The sequence below is a fragment of the Branchiostoma lanceolatum genome, chromosome 14 (genome assembly GCF_035083965.1).
Source record: "Branchiostoma lanceolatum isolate klBraLanc5 chromosome 14, klBraLanc5.hap2, whole genome shotgun sequence".
NCBI lineage: Eukaryota > Metazoa > Chordata > Leptocardii > Amphioxiformes > Branchiostomatidae > Branchiostoma > Branchiostoma lanceolatum.
Window position 1 is genome coordinate 11561138 of NC_089735.1, and position 21296 is coordinate 11582433.

Genomic DNA, 21296 nt, shown 5'->3' on the forward strand with positions numbered 1-21296 from the left:
TTATTAGAGTCAGACAAGGGTTCGTAGCTAGCTAGCTGAAGAGTGATTTTGGACGTCTAGACAGACGACTGTCACTAGCACGTGTGTCAACCATAGAGATCCAGCAACCTGAAATACTAACATGAGCTAGAGAGGCGGACATGTGATTCCGAAGACACCGTACTGAAGGACAAGACGGTTGCATCGCTGGAGTTTTCTCCGTCTTACCACGTTTGGTTTCTTTGCGTATGCTAAGGTCGTGCCGAATAGCACCAGGGTTTGACTGGTAAACGTAAGAGTCTCTCACACGGACTACAGTGCTGTAGACGACAAAATTCGCACCCGTTTAGAATTGACTTGGCTACAAGATTTGAGCAATATTTTTGTCTCTGAACATTCCAGTACTCTCCGGCGTCTGGACAAGATGACTGGTGGAATCAGTAACGTCACAAACAGCACGGACATACGGGACATGAAGTCGCGCGTGTTCGTGGGCAACTTGAACACGGTGAAGGTGTCCAAGGCGGAGGTGGAGAACTTGTTTTCCCGTTACGGGAGGATCAGGGGGTTCTCCATCCACAAGGGGTACGCCTTCGTGCAGTACACGGACGAGGCTGAGGCTCGGGCCGCGGTGGCGGGCGAGGATGGCCGAGAAATCGCCGGGCAAATTCTCGGTAACTCTCTTTGATATTTTCACCAACATCTATTAGACTTTTTAGAGATCTTATCATCTTCTACACACGTACACACACACATACACACACACACACACACACACACACACACACACACACACACACACAAGCAAACACTAACAGCGCACACAGAAATGAACACACACGTGTCCTTTCAAACTTCCCATGTCTAGCCTTAATCCGATGTACGTGTAGCTTTATTCATAACAGAAAAATATCCATCGCACTTCATATCACAGCTTACTTTATAAGGTCACTAGCATGTTTCTCTCCGCTAGTGTGCAAATTCTCAAATGCTAATGTCTTCACCTTTTGCCCTACAGCCGTTGAGCACCCTAGATTACCCCGTATGAAAAGATTTGCAGTCATTACGGTAGCGCGGATGTTATTACAGAAATCTGTCTTGATCTCTTGGTTTATCTTGCATGAAGAAGCGTTATTGTTTGACATTTGAGTTTGGTCTTTAGTGCGCCCCGGGGTTCATGGCAGCTGTAAAACTACTCATATTGTGCACAGCTCTGGAACTTCGCAATGGCACCAACACAGCCCGTATGGTTTGGAAAATAGGTAGCGTTTTATCTGGAAAGTTCAGCCAATTAATCAAGGATGGCAGTAAAAGATTATTTACGGGCATACGTGGTCGAGAAATAGAACCCTTTCTTCTGCTTCGAGTTCTGTAACATCTCCCCCGTTAGATTTCTTAATGTGATTTTAAAGCATCATAATTGATATACATCATCTTATGACTTATGAATGTGATTCAACGTCAAGAGAAAAATGCTGCACTTCCTTAACCCTTAGCACAATGGAGTAGCCATTTGGCTGCCAATTCCTTATTGGTTACAGGGTAAGGTAGCAGGGAGAAGGTTAAAGGTTAAGTCCTTAGTCACAAACAGGTATGGCGGCGCTGCACGTGGACATGCCAGACATTCATCTATCAATTCCTCAGTATGCTCATCTCATAAAAATTTGTTAAATCTTGTTAACCTCCCCCTATATCTTCTAATGTCTTTACACCATGAGGGTGCTTGATACAACGAAGTCTTCAATGAAGTACAAAGTCGCTGGTACGTCTACATTATGTGCAGTATAGACGATTCACTTCTCTCATTGGATAAACTTCGAGTGAACGTCTGCTTCCGAAATTCCATTTGCATCATCATCATCATCTTCATTGCCTAACCTGCCTACGTGCACAGGCCAGAAACTGGCCCCTTGCTTTCCAGGTGGATCCTCCAAGAAGTCCTGTCCTTTACCCTAGCCTCTGCTTCCCGAATGTTTAACCCAGTCCTTCACGATCTGGTCTTTCCATCTCTTGGGTGTTCTTCCCCGGGGTCTGGGGGTAGCGAACTCCTGGCTGTAGACTTTGTAGTCTAATGTTTGTGGGGGTCTTCTTGTAACATGTCCAAACCACCTCAGCCTTCTTGTCTGTACCATTTCCACGATGGTCTTTTTCGCCCCGAGTTTGGCTCTGATTTCAACATTTGGTATGCGATCACGGAGCGTGATGCAGAGAATCACACTCAGAGATTGACGTTCTTTATTGTTCATGAGAACTGTTTTTTGCATATCATCATTATCATATCATGGTCACCAAATATCAGCAGCTACATATACTGAGGCGTGTTTTCATTGCTCTCTGTTGTCTCTTCTCATCTGCTAGCCGTGTTGTACAGTCTCCCATCCACAACCAATCTCTTTGTCTCGCGTTTCCATCCTCCTCTACGTCTGGTGACCCCGGTACCCTTGTCACAGTTGTCTATCTGCGGAACGAAGTGCTCTTGTCACCGGCGTCCCCTGAAGCACTTTCCGACGTTATCATGAAGCTGGGGTTATTGAAACATAACACTTCTTACATAGCTAATGGCTTGTGATCTTAATCAGACTAGACAAGCGTGGCGAGCTGGGAATATGGAAATTTCTGCGCGTATCATATTCATACTAACCAGAGCTTAGGCGAGATTCTACGCGTATACGGCGATTTTCGTATCTGAAAAAAATGATTGAATGTAACGTAGCGCAACTAATTATCGTCCGATTTATCAAAAATGTCATTTATCTTAAAAACGCGCGGACGGAGCCAAGTGTGTAACCAATAGGAGGACATATCAGATCTTCTAAAAAGGAATATGGATGATCTGTACCTTTTTCTCCGCATGTTTACGCCATGTGAGTCTGCATGTGGTTTTTGTATGAAGGATCATGCTCGTCCCTTTTTTATTTCTCATGAGAACTGGCTTTTGCATATGATACAACTCGACATGTGTGCACTACCCAAAGTGGACGATAATAGGTAGTGCACGATAATTGGCAACGCTACGTTACATGAAAGCTATCACTGCCTTCTCAGGTAGCGTGGATCATAGTATAATCTCCTCCTAGATCTTACAATCACTGCAAGATCTATTACATCACGTCTCTTGTAGATTTAAACGTAAGTCGAGAAACATGTGATGACACAAATATCTTTGCAGTTCTTGTAGTCTTATAAGGGTAAGTAAAAATACGTCACTAATCTAATCCATTAGGCTTTGAGTACGGTCGCCAAAGGTTACGAAAACATCGGCGCATAGACTCCCTTAGTTGTGCAACCAAAAAAATGGTGTGCAGTTTCGTTTTGAAATGTGTTTGGAAATGTGTTTGGAAGAACCCACCGTGTTGTTGGAAATGGCGCGTGACAAAACACTCAACACCGCTGCCTTCAGTGGCATTTCCCGGCATTCACGCCTGGGAGGACAGAGCCACCGTACGAACATCCCTCCCACACCCCGGCGGATCAACAAATTGTCCTGACTTGCGGTATAGAACAGGAAATACAGTTTGTAAGCTTTTAAAGATGAAGTCGAACGCACGGTGTTTTCAGATCAGACGCATACCAATGTCAATTAGGTAGCTGTTGTTGACCTTGGTCTCTATGGTGTGTCCCTTACGAAGTTCGTTAGTATAGCTGCGATGTTAGCGGTACGCTCAACCCAAGGAAATACAAGGAGTCGCTACATCGTGAAACGTTGATCTGTGTTCTCTCTCTGTCCTCTCTCTACATCGAATCTCCGCTCCGGACTAACTCTAGTCCAGACTAAAATTCTAGTACATGGTCTTATGTACTTTCTATCCGCCTACGTAACTATTTCTGAGAAAAGCTACATTCTTCTTCTATCTAGTCATCATGAGTCATTTCCTCTAAAGGGCATTGGACAGTCCCAAATAAAGCAGTGTCCACCAGGAAGACATTTGCCCCCTGGACAGAAGCATCATTATCTCTTTCTCGGCCATGTCTCTAGCCATCATTCTAAGGAAATGGTGCCCGACTACACTCTTTCTTAGAACAGATCATCAGAACAGATGCCATCCTTAGGGCATCTTGGAAAGTACAAGAAACTTAGCTATATTAAATTACAATGCTATTGCACCTTATTACATTAAGTCAAACATGTCTACGGCGAGTGCTCAAGGGACTTGATGAAAATGGTCACAGTACGTAAACAGGCGGTCACTATAAACACGACTAAGAGACATCAAGAAGCTCGCACAGTAGTCAGGTGTTCCTTACCCAACTGTCCAATGGGGGAGGCGTGACTGCAATAGTTGTTTGTGTTTCCATTTACAAAGCCTTTAAGGAACCAATCAGGTGGCTTCGACTTGCAGCTGGACTCATTCTTGATTTTTGTAATTTCTTGAATTATTGATCAGAAAAAAAAACTCACTTGTTAATTTTTTCCATTTAGATAATCACAGAATGTTGGATCTCGAACTTGTAAGATAAGAATGGCAATGTCATAGTCAACGCATGAAAAGCAACCAAAGGACGACCCAACACCCATTATAACCTGTCTTTCAGCACCAAGGGAAGCGACAAGCACATTTTAGTTGATAATACCCCTGCAAAGGTATCTTGTTACTTCGATTTCAATTTTGGGGCTACGACGTCTATTTTCATTTGGCGTTATTTCTCAGTCATGACTATTTGGGTAATGTAAGAATGTGTTACTATATTCATTTGGGTTCGCATAGTTTTTATTTCGCGCTAAGACGAAAATGGATTGTTCGCGGTGGCTTTAAGTTCGTGGCAGCGCTATAGTCACATACTAGCGCTGCTACAGTATTAGACAAAAATGTTCATGGTGGTTTTAAGTTCGCGGTGAAACGGTCGCAACGACAACCACGAGCATAAAACCGCCGCGAACGTTTCTGCATTTACAGTATTAGAGTAACGTAATCCCTCTGTCAAACCTGACATCCGAATATACCACAACAGTTTGTAGAGCGTGTTCCAATTTGTCCAGGGTCATCGCCTCTTGTCAAACAAACCAGCGTTCAAATTTCACGCCTGACGAATATCTGATGCCTTTGAACGTTTCAGCGGGCATGGTAGCGTATCAAATCTGCCATGCGGCCAGACCTCAGGCGATTTGGAAGATAATATTCTTCTAAGAAAAGGTTATGTGTTGTGAACCTTTCAAGGCGCTGAATGCAAGGTCGTGAAGGTACAATGCCTGGCAGACCGTACTCTCATGAAATGTCAGAGAAAGTCGTCGCAAATCCCCGCTAGAAACATACGCAAATGTGTCTTTCACACTCTGTAGGGGTGAAGGACATCTAAATGTCAGCCCGAGCCTCTGATTGACTCGGTGTTAACGGGGTTCTTGCTTGTAGTTTTACACGTTATAAGGTTAGCGGCACCCCGTCACAACGACCATCACTCTTCATTTGTAACGCCACGCGAGACTCTGTTACAATAAGCGGGGTGAAGTCTCCTAAGAACCGGCTGTCAGATACAATCACTCCGCAACCGCCCAGCTCTTCCGCGGGTGACGTCGACTTAAGCTTAGTGGTCAAAGTTAAAGTCCGAGAGGGACGGCTCTTTCCAACCCATAACAATATCACTACTGTTGACTCTTAACCCAGATAACTTTTGACATGGTATATTTCAGAATACTAGCAATTACTGACATCTTTACAGAGTATCATTTACTGCTATAATATTGTTCATACTCTCAGTGGTATTGTATGTACCTACTCTTCGAGCAACTCACGTACAAATGTTGAACATTAAAAGTTAAAAGTTTCCACCTATGACTCGATATCATGTTTCCAACGTTTCTTCTATTTCATTGCTAAACAAATAATATAGCTGCTATATAGTACGTAGTGGTAGCCTTAGCAGCAGTAAATCCATAGCAGGAGAGAGAGGTGTAGACAGAGACAGACAGAGAGAGAGACAGACAGAGAGAGAGACAGAGAGAGAGAGATGGAAAGAGACAGACAGGCAGATAGGCAGACAGACAGACAGACAGACAGACAGACAAAGACAGGCCAAAAACAAAATTTCAGTGCCTTTGGGTGAACTGGAAACCGTTCTAAGGCATGTTTGTACATGCTTCATTACATAACAAATAGAGACGAATGTCCCGTCAGTGCAGTGAGAGTGCTCAGCGGCGGGTCGCGGGGTTTCTCCGTACATGTGCACGTCCTTCACGGCGTAACACTGTTCACGTCTGGATTGTATTTCAGCCATTGACAATCAATCCGTAACGAAAGATGCACCTCTGCACGAGTGGGTCTCGCATGCCGTCGCTCAACGGCAGTCTGTAGTATCATGGACCACTCAAACAGAATAAACTCTCTTTAGAACAAAAACAGCATATAACATACCAGGCCAATGGCTTTCAAAACCGGACTGTATCAAGAGGAATGAGTTTTGAACGTAACTTTTAAGTATCTATAGCTATGTAAAGCGTCATTGTATTTCCTTACTCTCTTATAGCTTTTATCTACCTGAAAAATAGGCCACAGTCTTATACCTGAGATGCATTTGCTTGGTTGAACAATCCACTGAACTAAAGAACTCCCGTGCGACTATGTGACAATGACTAACAAGACTAGATAAGAACACTTATTGAAAGCTTATTGAATAATCCAGTCGTATCCATCATTCCTACATTGATTAATCCCTTAAAGCTAACCTTAATTACATCATCATTGGCTCACTGTAAGCACACCCGTTTATCTAAATTAAGTCTTCGGGCACATTTGCCTAGCTGGCGTCAGCTTCTGCTGTTGGTTTGATACCGGCCGATTGTGTTGTTTGCAGACAACGATTGGAAATAATGCAACTCGAGGAAGCTAAATGTTTTCCAGTGCAAACAAATGATAAAATTGATCAATCATTTAACCATGGACTGGTGTACATTAGAATAGCAGAAATTCGCGCGCGCGTGTATGAACTCTCTGCCTCTCTCTCTCCCCCTCACTCTCTCTCTGTGTTTTCATTCATTCACTCTGTCTCTGTCTCTAATTTTTTCTCTCTCTCCCTCTCTCTCTGTCTTTCTCTCTCGATCTATGAATATTTGCCTAACCCTCAGTGTTTGTCATGGGTATCTAAGTCACCCATCAGAGTCTCCTGTAGCGTGCGTAGTCCAGTGGTTAGCGATCTTGCCTCTGGAACTAAAAGCCCCGGGTCCGATTCCACCTGTGTCGCTCACCCGAAATGCACGCTACCGGAAAGGGTCGCAGTCCTTAGGACGGGGCGTTAAGCCGTGGTCCACTGTTCATTGTGCTTGTGCGAAAAGAGCTAGGGGAATTTCCCCTGTACAATGAACCTGTAAATACTGTACATAGCGTCTGTCTTCTCTGTCACGACCAGTGGAAGATTAGCTCATCTGTTCAATGAGTTCAAACTGGTTCGAGATCACTTTCCTTTCCTTTCTCTCTATCTCCGCCAATCCCGTGCTTCTTGTTGCATCACAGACTCAGTAACTGCCATGCCACACACGCGCCCACGAGCAGACAGACTTTGGATGCCAAACTACGCTGTTGGCATCTCCTCAAAGTGGTGCTCCGCAGCCCACTGAAGTATTCAGTACAGAGCCAAGCAGCTTGACATGAATATTTGCTTATACATTTGTATAACTGGAATATATCACCGAATCCGTTCATGGGACGAACACACGGCCACCATAACTATTATTTCAGCACTAAGGGAAGCGACATACAAAACCTAATTGATATATTGCGAATATCTCTTTCAGTTCGATTCTGGGGTAATACATGAACTTTCTCGGAATACGACGTCATTTCAGAATGCTAGCAATTGCTGTCATCTTTTCAAAGTATCATTTACTTGCATATTTACAAACTATTTGGGCAATGTAAGCATGTGTTATTGGAGTAACGGAATTTGTATGTCAAACCTGACATCCGAACATGCCACAACAGTTTGTAGAGCGTGTTCCAATTTGTCTGGGGTCATCGACCTCTGTCAAACAAACATGCAAGATTTATCTTCCGTGTACTTCCCACGACAGGCATCCCTTTCACAGACGCTTTAGGCAGCTATGGTTTTGTAACTTGTGTTACATGCCAAGATATAGCAATATAAAAAATGGATCATGCTCTAGATTCGACACTGTAACCAGTACTAGTAGACAGCAATAATCTTGAATTACGGTTAGTACATTGGATATGGGTTCATTTCAAGAACAATATGCCTGGTGAAACTGCTCAGGAAAGTGAAAGAAACCAATAGAAATCATGAACGAGTTTATAGGATACTGCAATGTGTCTGTGTGCCTTTTTATTACCATATCGATAACTTGTAATAAACTGAGATTCGCATTTATCACCTGAAAGACGGAGGCTGTCTATCTAGGATCAAATGTCTCCTGTCCTCACACCTCAAATCTAACCGTCAGATGTAACCAAAGCGTGTGACAGCTATCTTAGGAAGAAAGGCCACATCTAAAGATTGACATCCATGATGTATCCATAATTCATGACGTGTTGTAAAAGTGCGTGGGGATGTCGTAGGGGAAGCCTCGCAAGGTTGGCAATCTTAGAGAAGCGATAAGAACAACAGCATGACTACGGCGATAACGACGACGTTGAATTTTATCTTTCACGTACATCTTCGACAGTTCCCGTGTTTTAGTCCATACAAAACTCATCAGGGGCGGTTACGACCCACGCAGAGAGCCGGCGGATCTATTCGGCATTAGCGCCGGCCGTCATGTTGCTGCGTTTGATGGGTGTAATGGTCGTACAGGGATGGGAGTGTGACTAATGTAACAGCCGTAAACCTCATAACGATGAGTAACGAGAAGGCTTCATGAAGGCTTGCTTCGCTTTAAGATGAGGATCTCTACAGAGGGGAGAGGGTCGGATTGATGGACCTGCGAGTGTACGGTAATCTCTAAACATGTTACACGCATACGTCAGACAAATGTGGCCTAACATCCACCTTAATCTAGCTGTTGCCTGAAGCATTTGTCCATGCCAAGAGTCTGCACACGTTAGGATGCGTAGCTATCAGAGAAGCTCGGCAGTTACGTTGCGATCTTCTTCCCTAACATCTGCTTGGAGATTAAGACCTTTCATAGGCCTGGAATCCATCCTATTCAAGCTCCGGTTTGGTCCTATGTTCGCGTCTACGTAGAAGAAGCTAGCAGAGGGGCGGACTTGAGCTAGAACAGGGTGGATACGAGGTTATGTATGTCTCCCGTATCTTTATCTTTATATCTGTAGCTGGTATAACCGCCCCTCAGCGCAACACACCAGCTTCGCATGGGTGAACCAAGATTTCCACTGGTGACAATGATGCTAAACCACAACTCAATCAGATATGACTACTACATTTGACACTGGAGAAGGAAGACAACAAGAGATTTGGTCCTTATAGGCGTTTGCTTGTCAATTCTGTTCTGAAAAGTGTGTGTCCGTCCAACGGCGGGGATATCCACCACCACCACCACAGATGCTTTTTCCACCGATAATCTGACTGTATCAACAGAGCCGCACGTTAATGTGAACGCAACAGCCGTCCTGTCGAGATACTCAGTCCACGTTTTTTACGACGATGAGGAATGTGCCGGCAATGTGGTTAATGGTCATCTCGCGGTGACGCTATCTGTACGCTCGGGGTGGAAAGGGCGGACACTGACGGATGATGGGTGTGTTCAACTGGCAGTGAGAAATCTCTGTGAACAGTAATGTTGAATCTGCACTCTGTCCTCCTCTCTGTGACGAATTATCATATCCTATTCTAACCATTGAGGGTGTCCCTGTGGTGTAGTGGTCTGCGCGTCTGTTACCTACCACATCTGGTTCTGATTACTTGGAACCAGAAGACCCGAGTTCAACTCCCGGGTAGGACACCTCTGGACAAGAGGCGCATTGAGTCATACCAAAGACTTAATAAAATTGGTACATACTTATGAAACAGTATGGAAGTTAAACACACTCCACTGCCAGTGGACTAGCCCCCTGCTGCAGTGATTGCATCACAGTGTGGCCCAGGGCTATGAAACGGGGATGGGCACCGCCCTATACACCGTATGGTGTGGGAGGATTTTAACTTAAACTGATTCTAACCGTTAGCCTTTGTTTCCGTGTATAATGATTCATTTTGAATTCGAAGATGATGACGTTGAAATGTAATGAGGGCTCAATTTTTTTCACGGCTGCAAAGAATTCTACCAATAAACGAGTCAAAGAAATCAGTCACACATATGCGACTTTTAAGTGATGTATGGAGTAGAATATGAAGAATACGGCACAGAATTTAAAGTACATTTTCAGCATGTTACTAACAGTGTGTTTATGATAAACACATATTAGGTTTGACTGGTTCTACATATCCATTTAAATCAACAGAGAAATCGCGATATGAACCAAAACTTTTTATTTCTGTATATTGGTGTTTCTTTCGCCAATACAATTACAGAGGCCAGTCAGTTACAAATATATCTTGCCAAACCTCACTAGCAAGCTTGTTTACCCCGTTGACGCCTGTATTTCAATGTAAAGATACGTAGATAGGGTCAGATACGTAGCTTAGATGCAGATATTCCGCGGAATACCTAAAGGCGCAATGCTGGTGACCGGGGTAACGGTACGAGGTCTTGTAATGGTTCACACAGGACCATGAGGTCATCAAGTTTTTATGTAGGCGTACTTGTGTATGGAAGTGAAAGTGTCGAATCAATACCCACACTCTTTAAAGTGCCTCTGAAAGCAGGACCGAGCCTTGGTTCAAATAACCGGTAAACCCAGGGCACGTTTCAACGACCGCCCGGGTGGTCGTAAAGCGTGTCCTCCGGTTGCCGCGTCGGTACAAGAGTGCTGTCGCGGGGCGTTTGTAGAGATGCGGGAGAGATAAAAACCAGCTAATCAGATCGGCTATGGTGACTTTCCGCCACCGATGGGCCCGTTTGGTTGTAAAACGTTCCTTTGACATGACGCCCGCAAATAGCCCGTTTCTACGAAGTGTTTTCATTGACTTACAAAGCATGCAGACCTGGGCAAAACAAATGGTCAGGGTTAGTGTTCAGGAATCTATCATCATGAACTAACACATTTCCTAACCGGGGCCCGGCCGGGCTGTTTGCGGAAGCAAAAAATCAAAGTGTATGTCAATAAATTTGCACAAGCTATGCTCTTAAATGATTTTGCGTACGTTTTATGTTTTTGTTTTCTTTTATATCATAATTTTCTTTCCCAAAGACTGCCCGGCCGGAAATGTGACCCTAGCATTAGATACGTCCGCATCCCCTGACAAAATTTCTACGTGTAAGAACAATCAACACGGCATTTAGAATTTACGTATGGTACCGGATCTTTAGCATTTTGAACCATATGTTATTCTACTAAACTTTTATTTGTTGTTTCACAGACTGCAATCTAGTATCCGAACCAAAACCCGACCGACCAAGAGCAGTGAAGAGAGCAACTACACCTACTACACCCATGAACAACAGGTAAAGTCATACGGCACATGTAAATACTTACGCTGTAACTCAAAGAACATGTATACATACCCTAACATTGTTAGTAATAACAACCTCAGTATTTCTTGACAAAAAGAACCGTTTATAATGGTCTATTTTGCCCCATAGATTTATCAAACCCTTGATTCGAACATATATTGATTTAAAAGACGTGAAATTTCTTATACTTTCTTTTTTGTCCTTTTCATGCTGTCCCTTCTAACTTATTACTTGTGTACAATGATAGCTGTGAATATGTCAGTTGACTCTAGATATTTCAAACGTTGATGGAAACGAAATGGCAGATTAGTTGATGTTAAATTCTCTTCAGGACGGCTATGGAGGACCATGCCATTACCGTGTTGTCGCCTCTGCTTCTCCGAGAATTCTGCCACCTACGGGAACCACCAAATAGGTTAGTGCATTCGGCCAACGGAAAAACATTGCCTGCCCATAACACTATCCCACTTCTAAAGCTAGTAACTGTTAGAGTGGACTTGGTCAGGGCTCAACGCCCGTAATGCCGTTGATGAGAAAAGCTATGTGGTCTCCTATCTTGGTTACTGTCAGGCGTAATATAACTTGAATCAATTCAAGTCAATTTTCCTCAGCTTTCAACTGGCTTATGATTATCATTGTTTGTAAGGTTGTAATATGAATTATTGTACTTGTACGCATTCCCACTATGTTCGCGTCGTTGTGTAAGTATTATTTGATTTAATAAGTGATTTGATATCAAAAGTTACTATACACCCACCCACCCTCATATGAAACATTCGATAACGATCATGTAATTTTTCAACCATACACAGGTTGATGAGACAAACATTTCTGACGAATGGTCAACCTCCCCCTCCCCCCCTCCTCCCGGGCTACCGACTGCTGAAGAAGTCACGTGGTCGCCCAGTGACCAATGGGATGGGCAGGAAACACAACACAATTAATCGGTCAGCCATGATGTCAGGTAGGAATGGTGACGTCACGTATTATTTTTTGTCGTGTCGGTCTCACTCTACGTTAAGGGGGTGAAGTCCGCCATCTCTGATTGCCTTGTTTTCTTTCTGTAATGCAGACATCCTGATTTGTGGACGCTGTAAGGACATGTTTTCAACACTGGAACGACTACGTCATCACAAGCTGTTGGGGTGCCGGCCTCACCCCAGCTGTCCGTGTAACAAGAGTGACGTCAACACAGAAAAAGGTGACGTCAGCACAAAAAAAACAGACAGATAGTTGTTCTACAGTTCAGTACATCTCATGTGTCAATCATTGGTTACACTTAAGAAAGCTTTGAATGAAAAAAAATACATCGTAAGGAAGGTTTACCCGGCGGTATTTTGTTAGTCACGTTTGAGACCGAATCCTTGCTGCAACGCCATCATGCGGCAAGGAGTAGTAACGTTACGGTCAATTCAAGCCCCCGGGAAAGGTAGTTACCGAGACGTTGGCGAGGTCTTGCAGGTTTTACATAGTCAATGAATTACCATCAAGCAAGACAAACGAAAAACTCTAAATATTTCACAGAAGAATGAGATTTGTGAACTCTTGTTTTTTTGTTACCTTTTCCAGGCACGCCATTTGACTGGGTCTGCAGATTCTGTCAGCAGTCGTTTGACGGCCCCTGGCCATTGATGCAGCACGCAAGCGCAGTGCACAACAACACCATCTACTCTGAAACAGGACAGGACCCCGGAAACCTCCTCAACGGGCATGATCAGGCAGAGGAGAGTGAGTCGTCGGGGTCCTTGTCCAGTGTTGAAACCCGGGGTAGCGACAATTCCACTGATGACGTCATCAATGTAAGTACTACTGAACATATTTTGCTTATTAGTTTAAGATATCTAGAGATAGCCAAATATCATAATCATTTTCTGTCTTCGTTTTCTTTCAGGGAGTTCATGAGGAGTTACTGATTCGGCCTGACGACCACACGATAGACCAAGACACTTTACCATAACATCACTTGAGGGAAACTTGTGTATAACTATGACTTGATGTAAGCTCCAAGCAGATGTATAAAGGAAAAAATCGTAACGTTTCTCAAGCTCCTGATTAAAAGGCTGGCTGCTCCGCAGAACGATTTCTCTTTTTACATCTGCTTGGAGATTAAACTTGATTGCTAACTAGCTGGGGAATATGAAGACAGTGGATTTGACGGTTAACTAACCACGGATTAACTATAGAAGTTCACTTTATTTGTGTGCGTGTCAAGTGAAACAATTCTGGGAATTCTTACAAATCGGGCGTAAAGTATACTATTAGGCTCGCCCCTGAGGTGTCGCCAAAAAGCCTTTAAGTAAGTTGAGTCAACGTATATTAGCCATGAATCGATTCCGTTCTTGACAGTAGCTGCCCGTATGTGACATGATTTAATGATATAGAATATGCCATTGCATTTAGTAAACGTTTAGATATCATATGTACTTTAAAGCGTGGGCTGAAGTTGGTCCGTTTTATATATTAGTTTTGCTAAACTCCATATCATAGTCATTTCAAATTGATGTATATATGTTACAACGCAACGAGAGTCTACATTCTAGTGTATTTACTGTGGTTTCAAAGTGTTACTAAACAACAGTGGCAGCATTATCAATAGAAATATGGTGGCAGACAAACTGGTAACAATGAGATCAACACTCATCTTACGTATAAGATATGAAATAAACTGGTCGTTCAATGATATAAAGGACCGTATACGTATCATTTATTGCTGCAAGCGATGCCCTTGAATTCTCCATCCCGAAACGCCCAGTTATAAATCTGTTAAGCGAGCCGTAATATTCGATACCTCCAGTGCAATAAGCGTCACCTGGGGGATACTTAAAGCTTTATTATGGGGCAGGAAAGGTGACAACCGCTTAGTGAGACAATCGCTCAACTTCACCTTCAGCGGAACGGGGCAATGTCAGATAAAGGTGGAGTGACATCAATTTCAATAGGAAGAGAAAAGAGTCGAAGTAACAAATTGAATGGAGACCTCACGGTCAATTGTGATACATACAGTAACAAAAGAGCTGTTTTACCGCATTTTCCACACTGTAAAAATAGTTGTATGTATGGCAGATATCTGTTACTGGCGTCTCTTGTATATATGGATAGCAATCATGTTTTTTCTATTTTAGAAACTTTACCACAATCGTCTGCCATGCTATTTATCAACATTATGGAGATTACTCATTTGGTTTCAAACTGTTGAGGTAATTGTGGAATCTATACAATCATGTAAGATGAAATGAAGTAACCGCATTCACAAAGGATTTTTGTGATTTGTCTCAATAAAACGAGCAAATGGTTCCAACATAATTGAAAGCGCATTAACGATAAACTACTAAATTCGCGTAGAAGGTTATTCCATTTCATACGGTATGGAGAAATGCGAAATGTTGTCACATAAAAATTCTATGATAATTTGCGTATTTTGTGTAGGTATGGGTTTCAAAATAAAGACAGAACTTCTGGAATAACTATAAGGTAAATCCTTTCATATTGTACGATGAAACAAAATATTGTGACACAAACCGTCTATTACAATTTGTACATTGTGTACGTAGCGATTCCAAGATGAATATAGAAGATGACGATTTTTGGAATTAAAATATCCTTTTGTTTTACACGATACAGGGGGATACAAAATATTGTGACACAAAATCGTTCGTCAATAGTCCGTCGGTGTCATCTTCCCTGTCTGGCTGTTGATATGATGAATGTTAATGGTGAATGGCAGAGGGTTAAAGTAGTCAGAGCCCCGCCCTCAGGTGAGTAGTGACGCCAGCTCAGGTAACGTCGCCTCCAGGTTCACGTCATTAATCATTTCTTTTCATACTCATCAATCAACCGTCTACACTGGGCTGATATTTCTTATCAAGGAACCATGATACAAAAATTAGAAAAATATGACAGTTTTCCCTATAATATTTGATTATTGATATTTGATGATTAATATTTTGTTTAATTTCTGGTCTACTTCTTCAAAATTTGTTAATTATGTTTAGTATTGATGATATTAGCGTACCTCATTATATTTGATACATTAAAATCCATGTTGTATTTCCTCGTATCAATTCATTTAATAATATTCATGGTATAAGTTCAACTTATTTTCTATCGTTAATCTTCCTTGGTTTTGAGTTATATACAATAAATGATATAATTCCTATTGTCAAGTTTCTAGGGGAGGCCCAAGAACAGCCACCTAGGCTTCTGCCCCCCCCCCTGCATGTTTTGTTTTGCCCTGTATATCTTTGTTTTAAACACTTGTACATATGCGAATGAATAAACAATAAACAATGATAATGATAATAAAGGTAAGTACTAGGAAGTTATCTTTATTCAATACACACCATCACAGGCTGAAACGGCGTGAATTGAGTTTCAATTCAAAAAAAATTACATCTATTACTAATACGTCATCATTCACCTTTTAATAGATCAGCTGTTAAAATCATACGGTTACATAGCACAGGTCGAAGGTAGACTTGACGCGGCAATCGATATAATCTGAGAATCTAAAACCATCGTACAAATATTCAGATGATATGATGATAATTCATATCAGTATTGAAGCATGTATCCGTCCATCTCTTGCTCAACAAAATGGATATTGTTTTCATTGTAAATAATATTTATCAACAAACTCATATCCCAGGGGAACACATAGATATAAATCTATCTGATGTTTCTACATATATGACTGTTGGTTTGAATTCTTCTTTGGAGGCAGTGGCGAATGAATATTCCTACGTTTTTAAAGATTAAAATGGGTTTTGTGACTTTAGTAGAAATGTAGTATCCTGGAGATTTTCTAGATGGTGAAAACTCGGGAAATTATGATCAATGTTTTGATTTATCATATTACGTTTTTTGTCGTCTATCAACTGTATCAATCTATGTATATCTACTTGTTGTCTATGAACGAAATGGAAGTGGCCTACGCTTCATCTAAGCGGTTTTTTGAACACTATAGCTATTGCCACACTGTCGGTGTACAACATATATTTGTTCGCCTGCTCTAAGGAAAATAGAAGATTAAACAAACCCAACAGAGTGACATCGATTAATCAATCAATTTCAGATTGGAGTTGACCTTTATTACCAGAAAATGACATCGATAAAATCATTTTAGACCTTCCCTGTACGGAATTCGCCGTAACGGATGGAAACTTCCAGAGTGAAGCCTTACCCACAATCAATATATTTTCCCATCTCAATATTTCCATCAACAAACATATCATTTCATATGACCCAGTTTTGCAAATGAGTTCAACATGAAGTGTCCTTTTCGTTATCCATGTTTCAGACATTTTCAATGCGAAACTTTGTGAGTACCATCACATCATATACCGAAGTTTCATACCTCAAACTTTCTACCATTTTTCACTAGCCAGATATCAACGCCTGCTACGAAATAACGATCGATATTTGTCCCGTCGCCTTTTCGAATCGATCAAGGTCGTATTTCAGGGATATCATCAAATTTCTCGGCTGAGCTCGCATCGTGGCATGACCTCATCATCCTAAGATAAACTGTTGGTACAGACGGTTGGCCCCAGCTTGAGAGCCAATTTTCAGGCAAATTGTTCTGCCAGAGGGTACAATGATTCCTGACCTCCGCCGTGCAGGGCCGTTATAATGAAGTGAGGAGGCCGGCCGCTATCTATTATATTTCCGACACGCTGTTGCTAGTTCTTCGATCTGTTGGGCGGCACCCTAACTGGCAGGCGGTGAAACATTGCCAGCGATTCTAAAGGAATATCGAATTCTTTCACCAAGCCCTATTGTCCAAGTAAATGTTCCCAAATTCGTCAAGTACGTGTTATGAGTAACATTATGCCAGATGCTAATATTGGAGAGAGTTTTTCATGAGAAGCAATAGGGTTTACACAGGAGACATGGATAGCATTACCATCTATTTTGATGCTCGAAGTCCCCGGGCGAGCTATTTAGATGACATATCACTCAGTCTTTCCCCTTCATGTCTAGGGTGGACGCAATATACATGTAGATATAGGTACCGGTAGTTCCAGCATATGAATGACTCTGGCTGTGCACGTCTATCATCAGGGGACATCGATCAAAAGTAAAGTTTTCCAGCAAAGGTTTCTTGTCTGCAAGTGGCGGAATACTGCAGTCTGCCAAACTGAGAGGCTATTAAACGTTTGTTTGTTTTCCGTTTGTCATTGCATAAACCATTCATTAGACGGAGAAGTTATTAAGCCTGAAAATGCAAAACAAGCCAAACGTACAACCATAAGATATCTGAATGTATATCACTCTTGACGTGCTATTCCTATCAACGAAGTCAGAAGTTGCGCATAATGATGTGTCATAATATATTTTAGAAACACTGTACACTCAAAATACAAATAACATATTTGTAGAAAAAGTAACTAAGAAAAATACTGTTCATATTTGCATTCTAGAAATCTCTATTTTTCAAACAGGTGTTCCTGTCTGTCGCAGAACCAACCATCTTTCAAACGATTATGAGATGTTCAAAAATTGTCAACGTTCATTTCATATGCGAATAACGCATGTTGATCCCCGAATGGAAGGATCTAGCTAGAAAAGAGAATTAGAACCCTTTTGGCAAGGTCGTGACATTTTCATTGCGCTTGGCTTACCGCTCGTTAAGAGCGAATACATCCGCTCATCCTGCCTAAGCTGGCTATGCAGACGTAGTTATCGCCTGCGGATTACCTTAATTTTGCGTGATAACGACGAGGATTAATTACACCTGTTGACGTCATGAAAAGGTAAGCGGGTTTGACATCTCCACCTTTCTTGTTAGTCGGCTTAAAGAACTTTGCTTTCTTATCATTTACCGCATTTACACAACATGCAGCTGGGTGATACATATCAGCAAGCAAGAAATATTTCTTATCTTCTATCTTTAAGAAACATAACAGCAACCCCCTCAATTCACACATGCGAATAATTACGTATTTCAACTCATGAAACATGTGCACTTGAAATGCAGTGAGGCGTTTGTTGATGAGACAGCGGCACTTTTACAAATGCTCATATCGTTCGCCCCCAGGTAGGATCTTGGAAGCTGCGTCAACAGCCGTGCTTTGATGGTAACGCAGATATGGCCTCCCTAGAATAACTCCATTCTGTTCGGCTGAATCTGACGGAAACACGCAATGATGAAACGAAGGTGACCACCCGTCCAGAAGAAGATAAGATACTTGATAAGATAACGAAGAATCATAATGAGGACTATACTTCCTTCGTTCTCGATACCCCCATTCCACTAGACGGCGATCGCGCTGCGCTCTCGCTGCGACCTAACTTGATTTTGTGTAACCCTTGATTTCATAATTGGAATATCATGCAAAATGTACAAGTATGACTGAAATACAAGAAAACACACAAAGCCTAAAAGATTCGTTTTTTTTGCAATTCGTTGAGTGTTCTGACAAATTTTAGGTCTCAAAGCGGTCACAGCGAGGTTGCCGTCCTAGTCGAGTGGGGGCATAAGGAACACTAGAAAAATCTTCATGGTACAATGGTGAAGTGTTGTCGTGATATGCGCTACTGATAGGCACGAAAACATGCACATGTTCACATTATCAACGGTTGAAGTATGGAGTTTCTGATGAAATAGAATATCGGGATTCGTTGATTTGATAACGGCGATCCAATTATCCGGATTTTATACCTTCACATGCGTCTCTAGAGGTACTTTCACTTGTCAAGCGAGAGTGATTCACGATTCCTTCGGTATTTTGCTTTGGAGTTCGAATGCTCCGTTTAGATAAACTAGGTACCCATCAATATGATCTCCTGACTTTGCTTCACAATCTATCTTCGTTCCAATGCCTCCCGCAGGAGGAAAAAAATACATCATTCACGAACTGCTTTGATGTATTTGTATTGTTGCTACATGTAAATCTATACTAAAGATGTACTACATCAACGTCGTTTGGAGAGCGCAGATAAAGATGTAGTTCTTAGACGTCCAATCATGTTACTAAGCCTATCCATCAGGTTCTGAGACGAAGAGGCTTCGTGGGTAAAAGACAATCCGATAGGGCTTGCCGGTTCATCTTCACGAAGTAATCCTTTAGATTTCCCAACGGTAAATTTTTCACAATGCTGATTATACACGTGCTAAACTTCCAATCATAAACTGTATCAAACTTCATCAAAGTACAATTTAGGGAAGATTATGAGGACAAAACCACTGTCAGATAGTAGTTGACTCGCGGTTATGAAATAATAGAATACGGTCCGACTTAAATCTGGATGTATTATTGAGAGATCCCTGCAACTGTTAAAGCATTCCCGTCCAATTATATGTGCTGCTCGCCTGTGTAAGCTGAGGGTTTCGCGGTGAAGCAGACCTGTCGATGGAACGTCGAGATATAGACGCACAAATCCATGACAAAGTCTTTTGAAGGGAAACACGTCGATGAAAAATTGCCTGGGGGATCAAGGGTTGACCTTTACCGTTAGGGCCTTGATCACATTCGGTGTACGATTGTCGTACGATTTTCATACAATCGTCGTACAATTACATGCCGACGATATTTCGGTAGTTTAGTCATGTAAGTGTCGTACAGATTTTGAATCAGCTGTCTTGCTACCAAAAAGGCTGTAGATGTTTTCGGCGTTTGGTCTTGTCATCGCTCACTTGAAAATTCTATGACATCAGAAACCGTACACCGACCTACGCCGAATGTAACCGCGCCGTAACGCTGCTACAATAAAAGCGTTGAAATGAAAGAAATAAGCGATTTCCTTCTAAACGTTACGGCCTCACTTTACAGATATGCCAAGTCTTCGCTAAGTCGACGGCTGTCTCTCAAGAAGCTCTCATATCTAATTTCATGGAAACATATCATCTGCACTGTCTGTCTTTTTGGAATTTTAGACATTCGCGACGGAATCTTAACAAGCTTGACATTGCAGGTAAGTCGATTCAGTCACTTTTGATGAAAGGAACTAATGAAAAGAGCTCTGACTTTGATCAGTCACATGCACCATTAAGAAAACCAACAGAAAATTCATGACTCCTTTCATGTTTCCTGGACGTTTTATGGTTTGTAACGACAAGTAGTCTTTATGTAATATTATTTTCAACCACCAAGGTAACTGCATATGGTGTGGCTGTCTCATTACCCATCTTCATACGATGTGGAGGGCGCATTTCTTTGACGTTCAGTAAAGTTTGAATAAAACATTCGCGCTTTTCGTGCGTTAACTTTTAATCAAACGTTGATGTTGCCAACTGCACGGAGATGGAAGCTGTAGATGTCATCACGAAACCAGACAACAGTATTCCATATAATAAGAGTTACTTACAATTCCGAAGTATATCAATTTAGACAGACTTGTATCACAAAGTAAGTGAGATATACAAGTACGTTCTTGATGACTACAAGTTCATGACCGCATATCATATTTGCCCTATAGCAATATCGACTTCATAAGACGTATCAGGCACCAGTTGTTATCACACTTGACGGTGCCAACTAGGGACAAGACCTCCGAACAATCAATCAAAGCATGCTGGCAGCAGCTGAATTGTCTATTTTGCATATGGTATACCCAAGGACATTAGACATCTTAAGAAAGACGTGACAAATCTTGAGCGTACAACGGCGAAATCTAGCCATGATATGCGCTGCTGCAAGACATGAAAAAATGTTTTTCTTCAAGGACTGGCGTAGGGAATTTTTGTTAGAAAATCTCAATAATTGTCATGACGATTGATGGGACGTCCATCATCTTTCAGTCATTGATTATTAAGATATTTGTAAAGATTGATGAAGAATGGTAATGGTTTTATGGCCTTACTATCAGGCAAGTACGGTTTATTCTTTTAGTTGTAGTAAATTGATGCATTTGAAAGATAGGA

The 21296-nt window shown here is 41.9% G+C and overlaps 1 protein-coding gene across 1 annotated transcript; it reads left to right on the top strand.

Annotated features, from left to right (window-relative positions):
- The first annotated feature begins 327 nt into the window (after positions 1–327).
- On the top strand, positions 328–14120 carry LOC136449202 (heterogeneous nuclear ribonucleoprotein C-like). Its single transcript, XM_066449083.1, has 7 exons — positions 328–653; positions 11341–11425; positions 11766–11849; positions 12247–12398; positions 12507–12635; positions 13004–13233; positions 13326–14120. The coding sequence occupies exons 1-7, from the start codon at positions 404–406 to the stop codon at positions 13389–13391; spliced, it is 996 nt and encodes a 331-aa protein (XP_066305180.1). The 5' UTR covers positions 328–403; the 3' UTR covers positions 13392–14120.
- The last annotated feature ends 7176 nt before the right edge of the window (positions 14121–21296 follow it).

Coding starts and splice junctions, on each gene's coding strand:
- LOC136449202 (XM_066449083.1), top strand. CDS start 404: ATGACTGGTGGAATCAGTAACGTCACAAACAGCACGGACATACGGGAC. Junction 654..11,340: donor AATCGCCGGGCAAATTCTCG/GTAACTCTCTTT, acceptor GTTGTTTCACAG/ACTGCAATCTAGTATCCGAA. Junction 13,234..13,325: donor CCACTGATGACGTCATCAAT/GTAAGTACTACT, acceptor GTTTTCTTTCAG/GGAGTTCATGAGGAGTTACT.